This window comes from Chiloscyllium punctatum, chromosome 3 (genome assembly GCF_047496795.1).
Source record: "Chiloscyllium punctatum isolate Juve2018m chromosome 3, sChiPun1.3, whole genome shotgun sequence".
Lineage (NCBI taxonomy): Eukaryota > Metazoa > Chordata > Chondrichthyes > Orectolobiformes > Hemiscylliidae > Chiloscyllium > Chiloscyllium punctatum.
Genome location: NC_092741.1, coordinates 97,804,793 through 97,824,410, shown reverse-complemented (window position 1 = coordinate 97,824,410; position 19,618 = coordinate 97,804,793). Strand labels below are relative to the sequence as shown.

The window sequence follows — 19,618 nt, the reverse complement described above, 5'->3', positions numbered from 1 at the left end:
AAAATCTTTGCTTGATTTTTAGTTATGTTTTTTTTTTCTCTCTGCTATCCATCAGCTGTCAAAAAAACTAATTTTCTGAAGAATTTGCCAAAAAGCATAATTCTGCTAGAATTCATTGTTTTAAAGCTTTAGGCAGATGTAGCTTGGATGCTTGTATTACCCCAACTCTACCTCAACATGCTCGTCAGGCACACAACTAAAAGTCAGAGCCAAAAGCATAATATGCAAATTTTTGAGATCACATTCCATGATAAAACCTCAAGACCAATCTTTATGAAAAATGACAGTAAGAAATAAAAATTGTGCTCTCACTAAATGCAATATTATGCCACTGTTAATATTCTTTGCAGAAAAAGGTTTTGTCACAAAATTAGAACACAAGCTGAAGTGATAGGCTTATGAATTCACTACAAAGAATGACAAAGGAAGAATTCTTTAATTTGTTACTGGAGTTTTAAAACACTTAGGAATAGTGAAGCAGCATAAGGTAACATTCTTTTATTCACTCTTATGATGGGGTCGGGGGGGCAGCATTTAGTGCACACCTGCAGTTGTCCTTGAGAAAGTGACGGTGAGCTGCCTTCTTGAACTGTTGCTGTTCATGTGCTGTAGGTCGATCCACAAAGCTTTTAGGGAGGGAATTCAAGGATTTTGATCCAGTGACAGTAAAAGAACATATATTTCCAAGTCAGGATGGTGAGTGGCTTGGGGGGAAAATGCATGTGGTGATGTTCCCATGTATCCGCTGCCTTTGTCCTTCTAAATGGAAGTGGTCATGGGTTTGGAAGATGCTGCCTGAGAATCTATAGTGAAGTTCTGCAGTGTATCTTGTAGATAGTACACACTGCTGCTCCTGAGCATCAGTGCTGGAGGGAATGGGTGCTTGTGGATGTCGTGCCAATCAAGCAGGCTGGTTCTTCCTGGATGATGTCAAGCTTCTTGAGCATTGTTGCAGCTGCACCCATCCAGCAAGTGTGGAGTTTTTCATTACACTCATGACTTTTGCCTTGAAGATGATGGACAGGCTTTGGGGAATTAGAAGGTGTGTTATGTGTTGCAGTATTCCTAGCCTCTGACCTGCCCCTGTAGCGATTGTATTTGTATTGTGAGTCCAGTTAAGTTTCTGGCCAATGGCAATCCCAAGGATGTTGAAAGTGGGAGATTCAGTGAGGATGAGCAGAATGATGGCTATTTTATATTTTATTGTATGATAAATTTTGTAGAATGTCAGTTTTAAGAGAAACCAGAATGCTTAAGACAAGTTAGCATAAATATGCTGTTGGAAAATTGCAATTTAAATCTAGGGTGACTGTACACCTTTCAAATGTTCGGCTTATCAGAAATAACCAGATTGGTTTGTAAACCTATGTTTTATTTGATATACCTCATTGAATCTTTTGAAGACATGATTAAACTGGTGGACACCTGTCTGGAGAGGTTAGTTGCACAGACGTCTAGAAGGCATTTGAATAAGCCCTACATAATAGGCTGTTTTTTCAAGTTGAAGTCCATGAAACTGAGGAAAACTATTGACCTGATTAAAAAATTGACTGAGCAGAAGGAGATAGAGAGTGAGGATAATAGACAAGTAATCTAATTATCAGGATGTGCAGTGGCGTCATGCAAGGATCTTTGTTTGGGCCTCAGCTATTCATAAACATGCATTAGATGATTAGGTAGAAATCCATATAACCAAATCTGCTGTTGTACAGTTGACAATAACATAGGTAATATTATTAGTGGAATAGATGGAAGTGTAAAATTATAAAATAGATGTTGATGTAGGAAACTGTAGGGTAATCCACTTTGGATTTCAAATACTTACAATGGTGAAAAGCATAGAGGGAGGCCGGGGGTGGGGAGCATTGTTCAGATATACAGATAGCTAATATCTCATGAGCAGGTATGGTAAAATAATCAAAAATGACAACGGAATGCTGGGTTTTATATTAAAGGGGAAACTTTTTCATGCAGAGGGTGGTGCGTGTATGGAAAGAGCTGCCAGAGGAACTGGTGGATACTGATTCAATTAAAACAGTTAAAAGGCATCTGGATGGGTTATTGAATATAAAGAGTTTAGAGGGATATGGGCCAAGTGCTACTAAGTGAGACTAGATCAGTTTAGGATATCTGTTTGGCATGGACTAAAGGGTTTGTTTCAGTGCTGTATAACTCCATGAGTTTATGACTCTATCAATCCATGTTAATTGAGACTGACTGGATAGATTTCCTTCCAGTGGGGAGTGTAGAACTAAAGAACAGAATTTTAAAAATTGGAACCTGACCATATGTGAGTGAAATTAGGAAATAGTTCTTCATTGCAGAGATTGTTCAAGTTTGGAACTCTCCTCTGCAAATGGCACTTGATTCTAGATTAATTGTTAATTTTAAATTTGTAGATTTTTGTTTTCTAGGATTATTAAGATATTTGAGGCAAAGCTGGGTACATGGCGTTAGGTTGCAGATCAGCGGTGATCTCAGGTAGAAAAGGCGCAGGCTGTGTGGCCTACCCCTGTTCCTACGTTCTTTCACACACAGGTCCGAATAATTGAATGACTTAGACTAAAAATAAAAGTCACAGAATAGAATAATTGTAGATAAACAAAAACATATCTAATTTTTAAAAGAAGTTTCAATATCCATATCGAAAACCGTGTATATCACACGCACTTCCTATAAATATCACATTTACTTCTTCTTGTACTTTTGTCTGTGGAATATCCTTTCTTAGGCAAAAGAGGAAGCATGATCATTCAATATGTTTATGTCTGGGTTAGAGAGACTGTTGATCAACAAAAGAAAAAAGGGTTATAGAAGATAGATGGTCAAACACAGTTGATCCTACAATCAAATCAGCCATGATCTTATCAAATGCAGAATAGGTGCAAGCCTACTCCTGCTCCTGATTCATATATTCATATCTATGTACACCTTTATCTCCTTTTAGAGTCATAGAGACGTACAGCATGGAAACAGATCCTTCATTCCAACTTGTCCATTTAGTCTCTTTGCCAGCACTTGGCCCATATCCCTCTTAATGCTTCCTGTTCATATATACATCCAGATGCCTTTTAAATGCTGTAATTGTATCAACCTCCACCACTTTCTCTGGCAGTTCATTCCATATTCACACCACCCTCTGCATGAAAAAGTTGTCCCTTAGGTCCCTTTTATATCTTTCCCACTCATCCTAAACCAATGCCCTCTATCTCTGGACTCCCCTACCCTGAGGAAAAGACCTTGTCTATTTATCCGTCCATGCCCCTCATGATTTTATAAACTCTATAAGGTCACCCCTCAGCCTCCGACACTTTAGGGAAAACAGCCCCAGCTATTCCACCTCTCCCTGTAGCTTAAATCCTCCAACCCTGGCAATATCTTCGTAAATCTTTTTTGAACCCTTTCAAGTTTCACAACATCTTTCCGATAGGAAGGAGAACAGAATTGTGTGCAATATTCCAAAAGTGGCCTAATCAATGTCCTGTACAGCCGCAACATGACCTCCCAACTCCTGTACTCAATACTCTGACCAATAAAGGAAAGCATACCAAACGCCTTCTTCACTGTCCTATCTACCTGCAACTCCACTTTCAAGGAGCTACGAACCTGCACCTCAAGGTCTCTTTGTTCAGCAACACTCCCAAGGACCTTACCATTAAGTGTATAAGTCCTGCTAAGATTTGCTTTCCCAAAATGCAGCACCTCTGAATTAAACTCCATCTGTCACTTCTCAGCCCATTGTCCCATCTGATCAAGATCCTGTTGTAATCTGAGGTAACCTTCTTTGCTGTCCACTACACCTGCAATTTTGGTGTCAACTGCAAACTTACTAACTATACCTCTTATGCTCACATCCAAATCATTTATATAAATGATGAAAAGTAGAGGACCCAGCACCGATCCTTGTGGCACTCCACTGGTCACAGGCCTCCAGACTGAAAAACAACCCTCCATCACCACCCTCTGTCTTCCACCTTCGAGCCAGTTCTGTATCCAAATGGTTAGTTCACACTGTAAACCATGAGATCTAACCTTGTTAATCAGTCTCCCATGAGGAACCTTGCCGAATGCCTTACATAGAGATCAAGTCTACCGCTCTGCACATATCAATCATAGAATCATAGAATCATCAATTTTACAGCAGGGAAACAGACCCTTCAGTACAACTCGTCCATGCCGACCAGATATCTCAACCAAATTTAGTCACATTTGCCAGCATTTGGCCCATACCGCTCTAAACCCTTCCTATTCATATACCCTTCCAGATACCTTTTAAATACTGCAATTGTACCAGCTTCCACCACTTCCTCTGGCAGCTCATTCTATACACTCACCAGCCGCTGTGTGAAAAAGTTGCCCCTCAGGATCCTTTTATGTCTTTCCCCTCTCACCCTAAACCAATACTCTCTTGTTCTGGACTCCTCCACCCCAGGGAAGAGATTTTGTCTATTTACCCTATCCATGCCCCTCATGATTTTATAAACTCTATTAGGTCACCCCTCAGCCTCCGACGCTCCAGGGAAAACACCCCAGCCTATTCAGTCTCTCCCTATAGCTTAAATCCTCCAACCCTGGCAACATCCTTATAAAGCTTTTCTGAACCCTTTCAAGTTTCACAACATCCTTCCGATAGGAAGGAGACCAGAATTGCGCGCAATATTCCAAAAGTGGTCTAACCAACATCCTGCACAGCTGCAACATGACCTCCCAACTCCTAAACTCAATACCCTGATCATTAAAGGAAAGCATACCAAACACTGTCTTCATTATCCTAATTAACGCGACTCTACTTTCAAGGAACTATGAACCTGCATTCCAAGATCTCTTTGTTCAGGACCTTACCATTAAGTGCAAATGTCCTGCTAAGATTTGCTTTCCCAAAATGTAGCACCTCACGTATATCTAAATTAAACTCCATCTGCCACTCCTCAACCAATTGGCCCATCTAACCAAGATCCTGTTGTAATCTGAGGTAACCTTCTTCAAGGTCCACTACTCCTCCAATTTTGGTATCATCTGCAAACTTACTAACTATACCTCTTATGTTCACATCCAAATCATTTATATTAATGACAAAAAGTAGTAAACTCAGCACTAATCCTTGTGGCACTCCACTGTCACATGCCTCCAGTCTCAAAAGCAATCCTCTCCCACCACCCTCTGTCTTCTACCATCGATCCAGTTCTGTATCCAAATGGTTAGTTCTCTGTGTATTCCATGAGATCTTAGTATATTAGTGCTCTTCCAATTCAGATGCAATCCGTCCTTCTTTTACAGGTCACCTCTACCCCAAAAGAAATTCCAATGATCCAAAAATGTGAACCCTTCTCCCCTGCACCAACTCCTCAGCCATGCATTCATTTGCTCTATCCTCTGGTTTGTACCCTCGCTAGCTCGTAGCACCGGGAGTAATCCAGATATTACTACCCTCGGGGACCTCCTTTTTAAAATTTCTGCCTAACTTTCTGTATTCTCCCTTCAGAATCTTAGCCTTTGCCCTTCCTATGTTGTTATTTCCAATGTGTACAATGACCTCCTCCTGGCCCCTCTCCCCTTTAAGAGCATTCTGCACCCTCTCTGAGATATCCTTGATCCTGCCACCAGGGAAGCAACACACCATTCTGATTTTTTACTGCCTGGCACAGAAGCATCTGTCTGTGCCTCTGACTAGAAGTCCCCTATCACAATCAATCGCTTGGAACCTGATGTACCCCTCATTACATTAGAGCCAGTTGCAATACCAGAAACTTGGCTGTTCATGCTGCATTCCCGAGAGTCCATCACTCCCTACATTTTCCAAAACAGCTTACTTGTTTGAGGTGGGGAATGCTACAGAATACTCCTGCACTACCTGTCTACCCCTCCTACCTTTCCTGGGGTTAACCCATTTACCAGACTGAATGGTGGCTTTTCTCCTAGCCTATAGCTGCCAACCATCACACCCCCCAGCTCCTGTAAATTACTTATTGCCTCTAACTGGGTAATCTAAGATGGAGGATGGGGAAACTTTCTGGCTGTAACAGCTGCTCCTTTCTTGAGATATTTTAGGTGTTGGAGATAATTTCCTCGAATTCCAGGAGCAGCAATTGCATTGCTTTGGAACTTTGGAGACAAAAAAAGTCAAAACAACAGCAGTTTTAAAAAGGGAGAGGTACAGACAAAGGAAGCATATGGTCAGGTCAGTGCAGGAGAGAGAGAGAGAGAAAGAAACTGACACCATAGTGAACTTGTACAGTTACTGCCTTTGCTGTTGAATTCATGTATTGCTGGACATCGGAATGCATCTGGGAAAATTAACAAACACTGAAATTCACAACTGATCTTGGAGGAACTGTTTGGGCAAAGTCACAGCACAGAAACAGATAAGTGAATAGTTTTTAAGTGGGACCTACAGAAAGTCTGCAGTAGTGAGTAGAGTGGGTTCTTTCTTGATTATATGTTTTTGAGATACGTCTCTTGATTAAACTTAAAATGTAAGCCATAACTATTAATTTTACCTGGAGAAGTGTTTTGTAAAGGAATAAGACAGTGTTTTCCGGGTCTGTAGATTGTGAAGGAGCAAAAATGGCCTTGATGATGTGCTTCTTGTCAGATGTGGGAGTTTAAGGAGAGTTTATGGGTAACTGTGGATTATATCTGCAATAAATGTGATTGGTTGTGAATCTTATCAGATCAAATGGAATGGTTAGAGAGACAGTTAGAGGCAATGAAGAATTTGCAACAGCAACATTATATGATGGATGGCAGTTATAGGAAGGGTGAAAAGTTGCAGATACAGTCACACATATGGGTTAACTCCAGAAAAGGTAAGTGAGATAGGCAGTTCGTGCAGGAGTTTTCTGTGGCTCTCCCTATTTCAAACAAGTACGCTGTTTTGGAAAATGAAGGGGGTGATCGATTCACAGGGGAATGTAGCATAAACAGCCAAGTTTCTGGTATTGAGACTGGCTCTAATGCAATAAGGGGTACGCCAGGTTCCAAGAGATCAACTGTGTTAGGGGACTCTCTAGTCCGAGGTACAGACAGACGCTTCTGTGGCCAGCAGTGAAAAATCAGACTGGTGTGTTGCTTCCCTTGTGCCAGGATCAAGGATATCTCAGAGAGGGTGCAGAATGTTCTCAAGTGGGAGAGAGGCCAGCAAGAAGTCATTGTCCACATTGGAACCAATGACATAGGAAGGGAAAAGGTTGAGATTCTGAACGGAGATTACAGAGAGTTAGGCAGGAATTTAAAAAGGAGGTCCTCAAGAGTAGTAATATCTGGACTACTCCCGGTACTACAAGGTAGTGAGGGTAGGAATAGGAGGATAGAGCAGATAAATGCATGGCTGAGAAGCTGGTGTATGGCCTAACAGGGAAGGCAGCTGAACTCAGGGCATGGTTAGGAACATGGCACTGGGATATCATAGCAATTACAGAAACATGACTCAGGGATGGACAGGACTGGCAGCTTAATATTCCAGGATACAAATGCTACAGGAAGGACAGAAAGGGAGGAGAAAAGCGAGGTGGTGGGGGTGGGGGGGGGGGGGGGGAGGTGGAGGTGGGGTGGGGTGGGGAGGGGGGTTGATAAGGGATAGCATTACAGCTGTATTGAGAGAGGATATTCCTGGAAATGGATCCAGGGAGGTTATTTGGGTGGAATTGAGAAACAAGAAAGGGATGATCACATTATTAGGATTGTATTATAGACCCCCTAATAGTCAGAGGGAAATTGAGAAACAAATTTGTAAGGAGATCTCAGCTATCTGTAAGAATAATAGGGTGGTTATGGTAGGGGATTTTAACTTTCCAAACATAGACTGGGACTGCCATAGTGTTAATGGTTTAGATGGAGAGGAATTTGTTGAGTGTGAACAAGAAAATTTTCTGATTCAGTATGTGGATGTACCTACTAGAGAAGGTGCAAAACTTGATCTACTCTTGGGAAATAAGACAGGGCAGGTGACTGAGGTATCAGTGGGGGAGCACTATGGGGCCAGCGACCATAATTCTATTAGATTTAAAATAGTGATGGAAAGGATAGACCAAATCTAAAAGTTGGAGTTCTAAATTGGTTACATTTAAAAACTATGCACATATCTGTTCCTGTGCTGTGAGCTCTCCCACACAGGTCAGCTGTGAATTTCACTGTTTGTTAATTTTTCCTAGATGCAGTCTGAGGTCCAGAGATACATGAAGTCAAACAGCAAGGGCAGTAACTGTTGTTGTGACATAAGGGTAAACCCCTCTGCTAATTTAAACCTGACACACAGGGAAGCTTACATCACGGCACAATTTATTAAATTTCAATAGGCAAAGAACTGTCTTAGATGTCACTATTTAAAGTAAAAATTAACAGTTTTATTCTCCCAAGTCCAACACAGAACATTCAAACAACAACAATGGCGGATATTTCTGTGTATAATGCAGAAGTTGCAGGATCAGTTCATTCGTAAAAAGAAGAAAGATCCCAGGAGGAGACATGGGCGGTCGTGGCTGACGAGGGAAGTAAAGAAACATATAAAGTTAAAAGAGAAAAAGTATAACTTAGCGAAGATAAGTGGGAAAACTGAGGACTGGGAAGCTTTTAAAGAACAACAGAGGATTAGTAAGAAGGAAATACGCAGAGAAAAAATGAGGTACGAAGGTAAACTGGCCAAGAATATAAAGGAGGATAGTAAAAGCTTTTTTAGGTATGTCCAAGGCAAAAAAATGGTTACGACAAAAATTGGGCCCTTGAAGACAGAAACAGGGGAATATATTACTGGGAACAAAGAAATGGCAGAGGAATTAAATGGGTACTTCAGATCTGTGTTCACTGGGGAAGACACAAGCAATCTCCCTGAGGTAACAGTGGCTGAAGGACCTGAATTTACGGGAATTTATATTTGCCAGGATTTGGTGTTGGAGAGACTGTTAGGTCTGAAGGTTGATAAGTCACCGGGACCTGATGGCCTGCATCCCAGGGTACTGAAGGAGGTGGCTCGGGAAATCATGGATGCGCTGGTGATTATTTTCCAGAGTTCAATAGATTCGGGGTCGGTTCCTGAGGATTGGAGGGCGGCTAATGTTGCGCCACTTTTTAAGAAGGGTGGGCGGGAGAAAGCAGGAAATTATAGACCAGTTAGTCTGACCTCAGTGGTGGGAAAGATGCTGGAGTCTATTATAAAGGATGAAATTACGACACATCTGGATAATAGTAACAGGATAGGACAGAGTCAGCATGGATTTATGAAGGGGAAATCATGCTTGACTAATCCTCTTGAATTTTTTGAGGATGTAACTCGGAAGATGGACGAGGGAGATCCAGTGGATGTAGTGTACCTGGACTTTCAGAAAGCTTTTGATAAAGTCCCACACAAGAGGTTAGTGAGTAAAATTAGGGCGCACGGTATTGGGGGCAAAGTACTAGATTGGATAGAGAATTGGTTGGCTAATAGGAAACAAAGGGTAGTGATTAACGGCTCCATTTCGGAATGGCAGGCAGCGACCAGTGGGGTACCGCAGGGATCCGTGCTGGGACCGCAGCTTTTTACAATATATGTAAATGATATAGAAGATGGTATCAGCAATAACATTAGCAAATTTGCTGATGATACAAAGCTGGGTGGTAGGGTGAAATGTGATGAGGATGTTAGGAGATTACAGGGTGACCTGGACAAGTTAGGTGAGTGGGCAGATGCATGGCAGATGCAGTTTAATGTGGATAAATGTCTGGTTATCCACTTTGGTGGCAAGAACAGGAAGGCAGATTACTACCTCAATGGTATCAAATTAGGTAAAGGGGCTGTTCAGAGAGATCTGGGTGTTCTTGTCCACCAGTCAATGAAGGCAAGCATGCAGGTACAGCAGGTCGTGAAGAAGGCTAATAACATGCTGGCCTTCATAACAAGAGGAATTAAGTATAGAAGCAAAGAGGTGCTTCTGCAGCTGTACAGGGCCCTGGTGAGACCACACCTGGAGTACTGTGTGCAGTTCTGGTCTCCAAATTTGAGGAAAGACATTCTGGCTATTGAGGGAGTGCAGCGTAGGTTCACGAGGTCAATTCCTGGAATGGCAGGATTGCCTTACACGGAAAGACTGAAGCGACTGGGCTTGTATACCCTTGAGTTTAGAAGACTGAGAGGGGATCTGATTGAAACGTATAGGATTATGAAAGGATTGGACACTCTGGCAGGAGGAAACATATTTCCGCTGATGGGGGAGTGCCGAACCAGAGGACACAACTTAAAAATATGGGGTAGGCCATTTAGGACAGAGATGAGGAGAAACTACTTCACCCAGAGAGTGGTGGCTGTGTGGAATGCTCTGCCCCAGAGGGCAGTGGAGGCCCAGTCTCTGGATTCATTTAAGAAAGAATTGGATAGAGCTCTTAAAGATAGTGGAGTCAAGGGTTATGGAGATAAGGCTGGAACAGGATACTGATTGGGAATGATCAGCCATGATCATATTGAATGGTGGTACAGGCTCGAAGGGCTGAATGGCCTACTCCTGCATCTATTGTCTATTGTCTATTGTCTATTGTCTAACTATTTACAACTCATTTCTCTTAAAGCTATCTTTTACCTCTCACTCTATAATACTGATCTGTTAAAAAAAAGTGATAAAGATTTCCAAAAAAATTAATCAAAATCAGTCAGCTTTGTTGATTCTCCTTTGTAGATTTTGCTCTCTATTTTTCTGGGATGTCTCTTCTTCAATCTTCTGCTGCACAACGTTTCTTATAGACAGTTCCCTTTCAGAGAGCTATTCGGCTAGCAGTCTGTACTTGTTGGTGCCCTTTGCAGTTCTCCCCCTAACTGTCCAAAATTTCTGGTTTTATACCCCAAAACATTGGATGATTTGATTGATTTGATGTCATCCCAAACAGTAAAATTCAAATTCGATTGGATTTTAGTATCTGGGGCATAATTTAAACCGATTGGCCAAATTTGAATTTGCTTTTGTTCCATGGCAATGCAACTCCAGCTATTTGTTTCAACTAAATGTTATATTTTTCAATTTGTTCAGCAGTCTCTGTGCTTTCAGTCAGTCTTTGCTAGCTTCCTCTCTCTCTTAAAGGTACAGTACACACCTATACCTTCATATCACTGTGCAGATTCACTGCTGTGTCACTTAGCAATGTAGGTTTCTTTCTCTCTCTCACACTCGATTACCATGTGGTCACTACCTTTTGTAATTTTGTTTTCAACACATTTACTCTTCTAGATCAAAGTCTAATCTGACAGGATGTAAGTCACCACATTACAGGAAGGAAGTGATTGTACTAGCAAGGGTGCAGAGGAGATTTACCAATATATTGTCTGGGCTGGAGGGGCTTAGCTATGAGGAAAGATGGGATACTTTAGGGTTGTTTTTCTTGGAACAGCAATAGTTGAGAGGGGACTTGATAGAGGAGTAAAAAATAATAAGGGGCATAGATACAGTAAATAGGAAAGCACTCTTATTCATTAATGGAAGGGTAAATATAAAAAGGGCATAGATTGGTAAGAGGTAAAAGGATGAGAGTGGAGTTTTTATTTTGATGAGGATCCTGAGAGTCTCAAGCTCACTGCCTGAAAGTTTTGTTGAGCCAAAACTCTCATAACATTTAGTCAGTATTTAAATGTTCATTTGCTCCACTATAGCCTCAAGGGCTTTGGGGGGAAAGCTAGAAAATGGGATGAGCTTAGTTAGATCTTTGTTAATCAGTTTGTACATAATGAAATGAGTAGCCTCCTTCTGTGCTGTAAATGTATATATTTTAACCAGTTTATTTATAACATACATCTTTTGTGCTTGCAAGAAGGTCATAGTATATTTATTTCCACCACACCCAAATGTTCTCCATGTGTGTCAGATTTATGCTATTAAACTTACATTATCCAATAATGAACTGTAACTCCTACCTTTCAGTTCTTCCATGTCCAAATTCTTAACACTAAGAAAATTATGTTGTGCATTGCACATTACCCACTTCATTCTTTTTTTACCCTTAATATTGTTAATTTTGTCATTCCCCAAAACTGGCCAGATGCAACATCTCCTTGTTACTGCCTACTGTTAGGACTACCCCGTGGAAAGTTTTACTCGCCTCAATGTAATGATGGTAAAACATCCTAAATTCAATAGTACAGGAATAGAGCCAAGTTGGGGCCAACCCTTCCTCCTTTCCTGCACCCACTCACTTATCAAGAAATTCAGCCTTGGTTAAGTGGTGGTGCTCATCTCTCTGTATCATAAGCTTTTTGATTTTTGCCCCACTCCTGAAACTTGAATACATTTTCTCAGAAATTACTCCGGTGTAGTGCTGAGGGACCTCTTAATTACTAAAAATACTTATTTTCAGAAAAAACAGTGTTTTCATATAAACATTAAAAAAATTTAAATTGTTCTACAATCTTTTATGTCATGTTTGATGAGAGGCTGAACTTTGTTGAAACCTCAGATGTCCCACCACCAGGGCTTAAAATGGAAGGTGAAGCTGTTTTAATTGTAGGTGGAATCTGGGTAGAATGTTGCTGTTAATAGCAAATTAAGCAGGTACCGAAGGCTCTAGAATCCTGTTAAGGAAGTTGGCTGGCCCTCAAGGGCTACAAGACCAACAGGGGACAGGCACTTCAATAGCCACAGTTGCACCATCAGTAGTGGGCATCAGAGACAGGGTGCCTCAATCATACACTGTCCTCAAAGAATGGCAATTGTGATTAGGGACTGCCTAAGCAAGGCAGACAGATTCTGGTTAATCAGTGAGTGCTGACTGCATTGATAGTGTGGGGACATGTGTCCCTCTGTGGGGCATTGAGTGGCCACTGCCAGAATATATTGAGGGGATGATAGATTTCATTCTGTGATCCCTCCACACAATGGACATACCAGATGCAAAATGCCCATGGAGGCAGGAAGTGATGTTATGGACCAGACCAAACCCTCTTCAAATATATCAAGGAGATAGCCCAAACCCTAACTTTTATCTTATTTAAAGGCAAATGTAAGATGCTGTGTTCTAGATGTAATTCGATTGGTTACACTAATCAGCTTTAAGAAATACGTGCTCTATTCTTACCCTATAGTTAAAGTACAAACAAAAGAAAGAAGAATTGGTATGAATTTACTGGAAAACTTAACGGACTAATAGATTATTTAACTACTAAACAGTAACAGATCCAATATATATTCATGTGTCTTCTCCTTTAAAATGCAAAAATATTTTCTGAGAATATGAAACTTTTGTAGAGGTGCACATGATCTCTATTTTCTCCTGGTACCTCCCATTCACTGGGATCCATCCTGTAACCAAACAAATGGCCCAATGCCTTTACTAAAGAGATTCTGGCAATACTGAACAAAAAAGATAAATTACACACGAGCACTTCAACTTAATGGAAAAACTCATGTATCAGCATACTGTTTAGTGTCAGCTTTGCTGTGTATGACACATTCCCCTCACACCAAAAGGTTGTGGATTCAAGTCTTACTCCAAATCTTGGGCACATCAAACCAGTGTAGTACTGTGATGGTCAATGCAGAAATGAGATCTGCTGCATTGTTGGAAGTGTCGTCTTTCAGGTGAGATGTTAAGTTGAAGGCTTATCTGCTTTTTTTTAGGTGGACGTAAAAGCTCAAAGCATTTTTTGTTTTGAAGGATTGCAGAGAGTCATGACACTATTCCTTAATCAGCATCCTCAAATGGTGGCATGTTAGCTCAACCTCACAGCGCCAGGGAGCTGGCTTTGATTTCACCCTTGGGTGACTGTCTGTATGGAGTATGCACATTTTTCTGTTGTCTCCAGTTTCCTCCCGCAGTCCAAGGATGTGCAGGTTAGGTGGATTGGTCATGCCAAATTGTCCATGATGTCTAGGGATGTGCAGGCTGGGTGGATTAGCCATGGGAGTTGCAGGGTTACAGAGTGGATCTGTGTGGGATGCTCTTCACAGCTTTGTTGTGGCCTGTTTAACTGCTCTTTCATCTCATTACCATTTATGCAACCTGTTTGTATCTAAATCTGACATCATAATTGCAGGTGAAACATTTCAGAAGTATCTCAATGGCTGTAGGGTATGAGCCTGAGGATGTGCATAAGTACCTTGTGAAATAAAGGCATAAGCTTTTGCTACTCCATTACAAATGGCAAACTCTCATGGCACCCTGAATCTTTTGATGAAATGCACAAAATCAGCACGTATTATTTTTCTCGTGACAACCATTTAATTACTGCATTAATCGTTCAAGAGTGCTGACATGTAGCATTTAACTATCACAAATATCGTTACGAAATTTTAATTACACTGTATAGATTCCAATGTCTAAATTGTTGTATTCATGCATGATTCCAGCAGACAAGGGAGAATAGGGGTGTGATTTTACCAGGAATATTTTAATCAAAAGCTCTATCTTATCACAGTAAACGATTTCTTACATCGGTCTCTCGGTTTACTGTTTCCCCGGCAACTGAGATGTTAGCAATGCAAATATGTCCTGTTGTTGTGTAATTGTCAATATCACGTGCTTACAATACAGATTTAACGTTTATGTCCTTGAAGTGGGTGGAAACTTTATCAATATAAAATGGTTTGGTGGACAGTATGCTCTCTTTCTGCTGCTTGCATCTTGTATCAATTTATTCCCCTTTCATTCTGTGTCGCGCAGTAGATTAATCGACCGCTCATATTCAATGGACAGTAAATCTAGAGACATTTCAGAATGAGCAACATTCCTCTGAGATCTTCTCACGGCGAGTGATCGTTTTATCTCTTTAATGAGAATAAGATGCTCGGGGGCGGGGGAGTTGAGATGTTACGTTGAAGCTTCACAACCTGCATGTTAATATCTCTCGGTGCGGTGAGTAAGGAGCCCACCGCCAGTGTGTACAGTCAGAGCCAGGAAGCGATGAGAGACCGTGTTAACGTTTATCTCACGGGTTGGCTGGGGAGGGTTTAGTGGCAGCCCATGACCCTCCCTCGCAGCCAATGTGCAGCTGGATGAAACAAGACAGAAATGATATCTCCATAAAACCAGAGAGAACATGAGGCATCCCAAAACGGCATAAATCAGGCAGACAAAGGGAGAGAGGTATTTGAAGAAAGGTCTGGCCGAATGAAAACGCGCCACTCCCGAATGATGGGATGAATGATCACTGGCATGATGCCTAACTTAGCGCTGCAGGTGGAGGTAACTTCTGTGGACAGTTCCGTTACAAAGGGAGGATATTCCTATTTATAATTTCACACTTCAGCACAAATACGTCGGTCGTCAATTGATACCCATTTGACTGCATGAGAAGGGAAATAAAAGCTTGAAGTTTCATTGCTGTCCGTGCCTGTGTGCTGCCGACTGGCTGCGGTTCCAACAACAAACCATCCCCAACACAACACAAAGAACCCCATCGGCAGCAAGCCTTACCTTTCCGAAACTCCTTCCGCGATCCTGCTGCCTTTTAAAGGTCGCATCATCTTCGGCAGTCGCCCACTCAAATCGCCCAGTGCGCTGGCTACGTTTCGAAAGAAATATCGCGCCACGAAGAATGAAAACATAACCACATCAAGAGATTCAGATGCAAAGAGTTAGATGCCAAAACCCGCCCTAATGCCCCCGACGTACGCGCACCCCCCGGGGGGGATTTACGCAGCTTCCAGGCGCTTGAGATGTTTGTACAAAAGATGTTTCAGCCTTTCACTCCCCTCCCCGATATTTATCAGGCTTTTAGCATCGAAACCGGTAACGTTTAAAGCGCAGTTAATCTCAGATCCTGTTTAGTTGGTGGGATTGCAACCATGAAAATGCACACAGGCGAAACCACATACTACAGACCCTGGACATTTATGATTCTTGGATAATCATACCGTAAGCGGCGCTTTATTCTGATAGTAAAAGCTCGGAGGAACATCAGAACATCCCCAAACCATTTCTTAGAGAGATGTTTCTATTCATACTAAAGCTATGAGCCATCTCCAGAATAGCAGTGTAGAAAATAATGCTGAATATGTTCATGGGTATATTGCCTTAGATGCAATATCAAATTATATCCGTACGGAAACTTCAGATTTGACAAATTTGGTGTACCAAGTATCGACGAGATAAAAACTGTACAAATAATATTATTGCTCAATTGTGATATAATATTCAATATTTGGAAGCTGAAATAACTGAGTAAGTGTGTATAACCGTATAAAGCCGGGTTAATTACAAAGAATGGACCAGGCATTAAATAATTTTTATCCAAACTATGGAATAGAAGACCACTCTTCATTAGATCGATATTGACGCTGGTCCTTTAATGGGAGATTTATTATAATCCAGTTCTTTTTTTTCCTCATCATTTCTTTTCAAATATTTACAAAGCTCCCTGAGTTATAAAATTATACCAAATCCAAAGCCTCTTTTGTCTTCATGTTTCTGACCTGCAATCTCACCAATCCAAATCTTGCACATCTCGATAGATATTTTTGTTCCCCAACTCCATTTACAATATATTTCCATGTTCACTGTTCTTTATTCAAAGCTGTAACTTTATTTTTATAGGTGTTACTGGTTGGGCCAGCATTTATTGCCCATCCTTAGTTGGCAGAAGGTGATGGTGAGCTGCCTTCTTAAACTGATGCAATCCATTTAGTATAGGCACACCCACAATGCTTTTCAGGAGGGTGTTCCAGGCCTTTGACCTAGTAACACTCAGAGAACAGCAATAAATTTCCAAGGCAGGAGAAATGGCAGGTGGTGGTGATTCCCATATTATTCTGCATTGAACTTTATCAGCTACCTGTTCAGCTTATCTATGCTGTTCTAAATGCTTTTGTAACCATATCCATTAACTTGATATTATAAACAAACTTCAATTACATTCACTTTATGTTATAATACTGTTCTGAGAATTTTTACATTGTGGTCAGTAAAATATTTCAAGCAAAAACCATGCATGATTAGAACAATTTGAAGAGAGTTTTATAGGATTGCAGAGGATATACAGCCCAAAAACATGTTGATTGTCTTTTTTCGTTTCTAAATATTCTTCTATTCTGCCCTTTAGTAGAGGTTCCAATGTTCTTCTCACTATCAATATTAATCTTTGTGATCAATAATGCATTGCATGTTCTGTTAGCCATCCTAAATATAGGAATTACATCAGCTGTCTCTCAGTTTTATGGCGCCAACGTTTATTCTAACAAATTATTAAATACACATAGTATTAAAATCCAATTAGGGACTATGAACATTTAAAGAGAAATCTGAACATGTTTTAACCAATAAAACTACATCACAAGACTTTACATTATTTTTAAACAAAACACACCCTTTATTGTATACAGAACAAATTAAACAAAGCAAATGAGATTGAGTTAACACTATAATTTATACCTTCATATCTTAGATCTTAGGTTTAATCCTTGTTTCCCCCAAGCATTTTCTTATAAATAATCTTAAAGTTATTTATTTCTACAAGAATCATCCTTAACTATGTCACAGTCTTCTGGTGACCAATTCTCATCTACTATAAGGGGTAAAATTTTAACTTGCTATCTCTTGATGTAGATACCTCATACCCTTGTTCTAATAGACTTCCGATTAGCCTCACCCAAATTCAACATGGTGCATCATTAAGTTCTGCTTACAGTCCAGGTCAATGTAATTGTAATTTATTTTGGCTATCATTTCTCAGTGAGTTGCAAACTGTATACGCCAGTCCCAAACTGCAACAACTACATGATGATTCTGTGTTCCTTTATATAGTCTCAACCAATTTCACCCTTCTCAAAAGTTATGGTTTCCAGACACTAGGTCCAATTTTTGTCTTCTCAGTTTCCCCTTCCTGTTCCTGTCTCTACTTGCATTTTCTGTTTCTCCTTTTAATTCAGTTGTACATTGTTTATGTTTCCCCAACTGATGTTGTATAGCTCCACCTCTTCTATTGTGATCTTTTAAATTTAATAATCTTCCAGCTTGTTTACATTGCAATTAACTCATTTTCTATACATAGAACTTAAGTTCTTAGAACAAGCTATATTCTAAAACTGAGGATATATTCTAAAACATATGAATCATGAACTAGATATTCATAATAATAGGATGCCTTTAATAGTAGTTCTTTAGATGGTTTAAAGTGTATGAATGCAATCTCCCCAATTGAGGAGTTTTATCTTCTTCATGATGGTTTCATTTATTGAATACATGCCTTTTCTTTATTTCAAATGCACTTATTGCTCATCTCATCATCCAATGTCATGGCTATCTGTTCAAGCTGCCTGGTAAAAACCAAAGGAAAGTAATTATTTAATATTTGGGACACTTCTCATTATCTGTGATACTATTCTGTCTATCTCTTAACAGCTCAATTAAATATTGTCCTGTTTTGTCTTTTGTTTCTCAATAAATCAATTTCATCGTTCAATTTGGCCTTCCTAATTATTACTTTTTACTTCTCTTTGAATATTTTCATATTCTTCATGCCTCTTTTCTAACTCTGTTATTCACATATATTTTTTCAAGCGTGGAATCACATGACTAATTATTTTACACTTAGTTTGTTCTTTCCTTTCAGTGGAATATATTTTTCCTGCACTCTGATGAGCATCATTTTAAATATTTCCTACTGTTGTTCTACATTGTTGCTTTCCTAATATTGTTTCTTTTCTTATTTTCCCAAATTCTATTCCCAGTCCTTCTAATTAATTTTTCTCTATCTGTCAATCTAATTTTTGTCATAATTAAGTCTTTTCTTGTCATCATCTTAAGATGTCCCATTCTGGTCACCAGCTATAGGAAGGATATTATCAAGCTGGAGAGGGTTCTGAAGAGATGATTAGATTAGATTAGATTACTTACAGTGTGGAAACAGACCCTTCGGCCCAACAAGTCCACACCGCCCCGCCGAAGTGAAACCCACCCATACCCCTACATTTACCCCTTCACCTAACACTACGGGCAATTTAGCATGGCCAATTCACCTAACCTGCACATCTTTGGACTATGGGAGGAAACCGGAGCACCCGGAGGAAACCCACGCAGACACAGGGAGAATGTGCAAACTCCACACAGTCAGTCGCCTGAGGCGGGAATTGAACCCAGGTCTCTGCCGCTGTGAGGCAGCAGTGCTAACCACTGTGCCACCGTGCCGCCCACCAAAGGGTTGGACCAAAGGGTCTGTTTCTATGCTGTATGACTCTGTGACTCTATGTAATTATATTGCTATGTCTACAATCAATTTAATTTATTGACAAGCATGAAGCTATTCAAGTCTATTCGCTATCCTATCTGAAGTTTATTTTTGGACAAGCCTACATTCTTAAGAAAATAAGGAATATATGTGGCAATGTTTTTCATGCACATAGTAAATTGCCCTGTGTCACAGAATGCATTAGCACTCTTTGCACAATATTGTACTCACAGGTGGAAAAAAGAACCAAAAAATATTTGTAGCCTGAAAGAAAGCAAATGATGGTTTTAGAAAGCAAATCTTCCAGAATCCAGAGGAGTTAATACCTGAGTGTTGATGTTTTTTTGGAACTGGAAAACAAGAAAACTGTTCACTTAGAGTAAACAACAGAAAGTGTGTTGTGCTTCACTGGAAAAGTCTGGCTGACATAGGAGAGAGCAAGGTGGGGTATTAAAATGGCAAGGGATCAAAAGTTGAAGTAATGCTTATGGACAGAGGTGTTCTGCA

The 19,618-nt window shown here is 40.4% G+C and overlaps 1 protein-coding gene across 1 annotated transcript in view; it reads right to left on the bottom strand.

Annotated features, from left to right (window-relative positions):
- LOC140463353 (macoilin-like) overlaps window positions 1-15,643 on the bottom strand; it is a 133,165-nt gene extending 117,522 nt beyond the window's left edge. The window contains exon 1 of the mRNA XM_072557189.1: window positions 15,364-15,643. Coding sequence (XP_072413290.1) covers window positions 15,364-15,494 — 131 coding nt within the window. The 5' untranslated portion in view covers window positions 15,495-15,643. The remainder of the gene's footprint in view (window positions 1-15,363) is intronic.
- Between the last annotated feature and the right edge of the window lie 3,975 nt (window positions 15,644-19,618).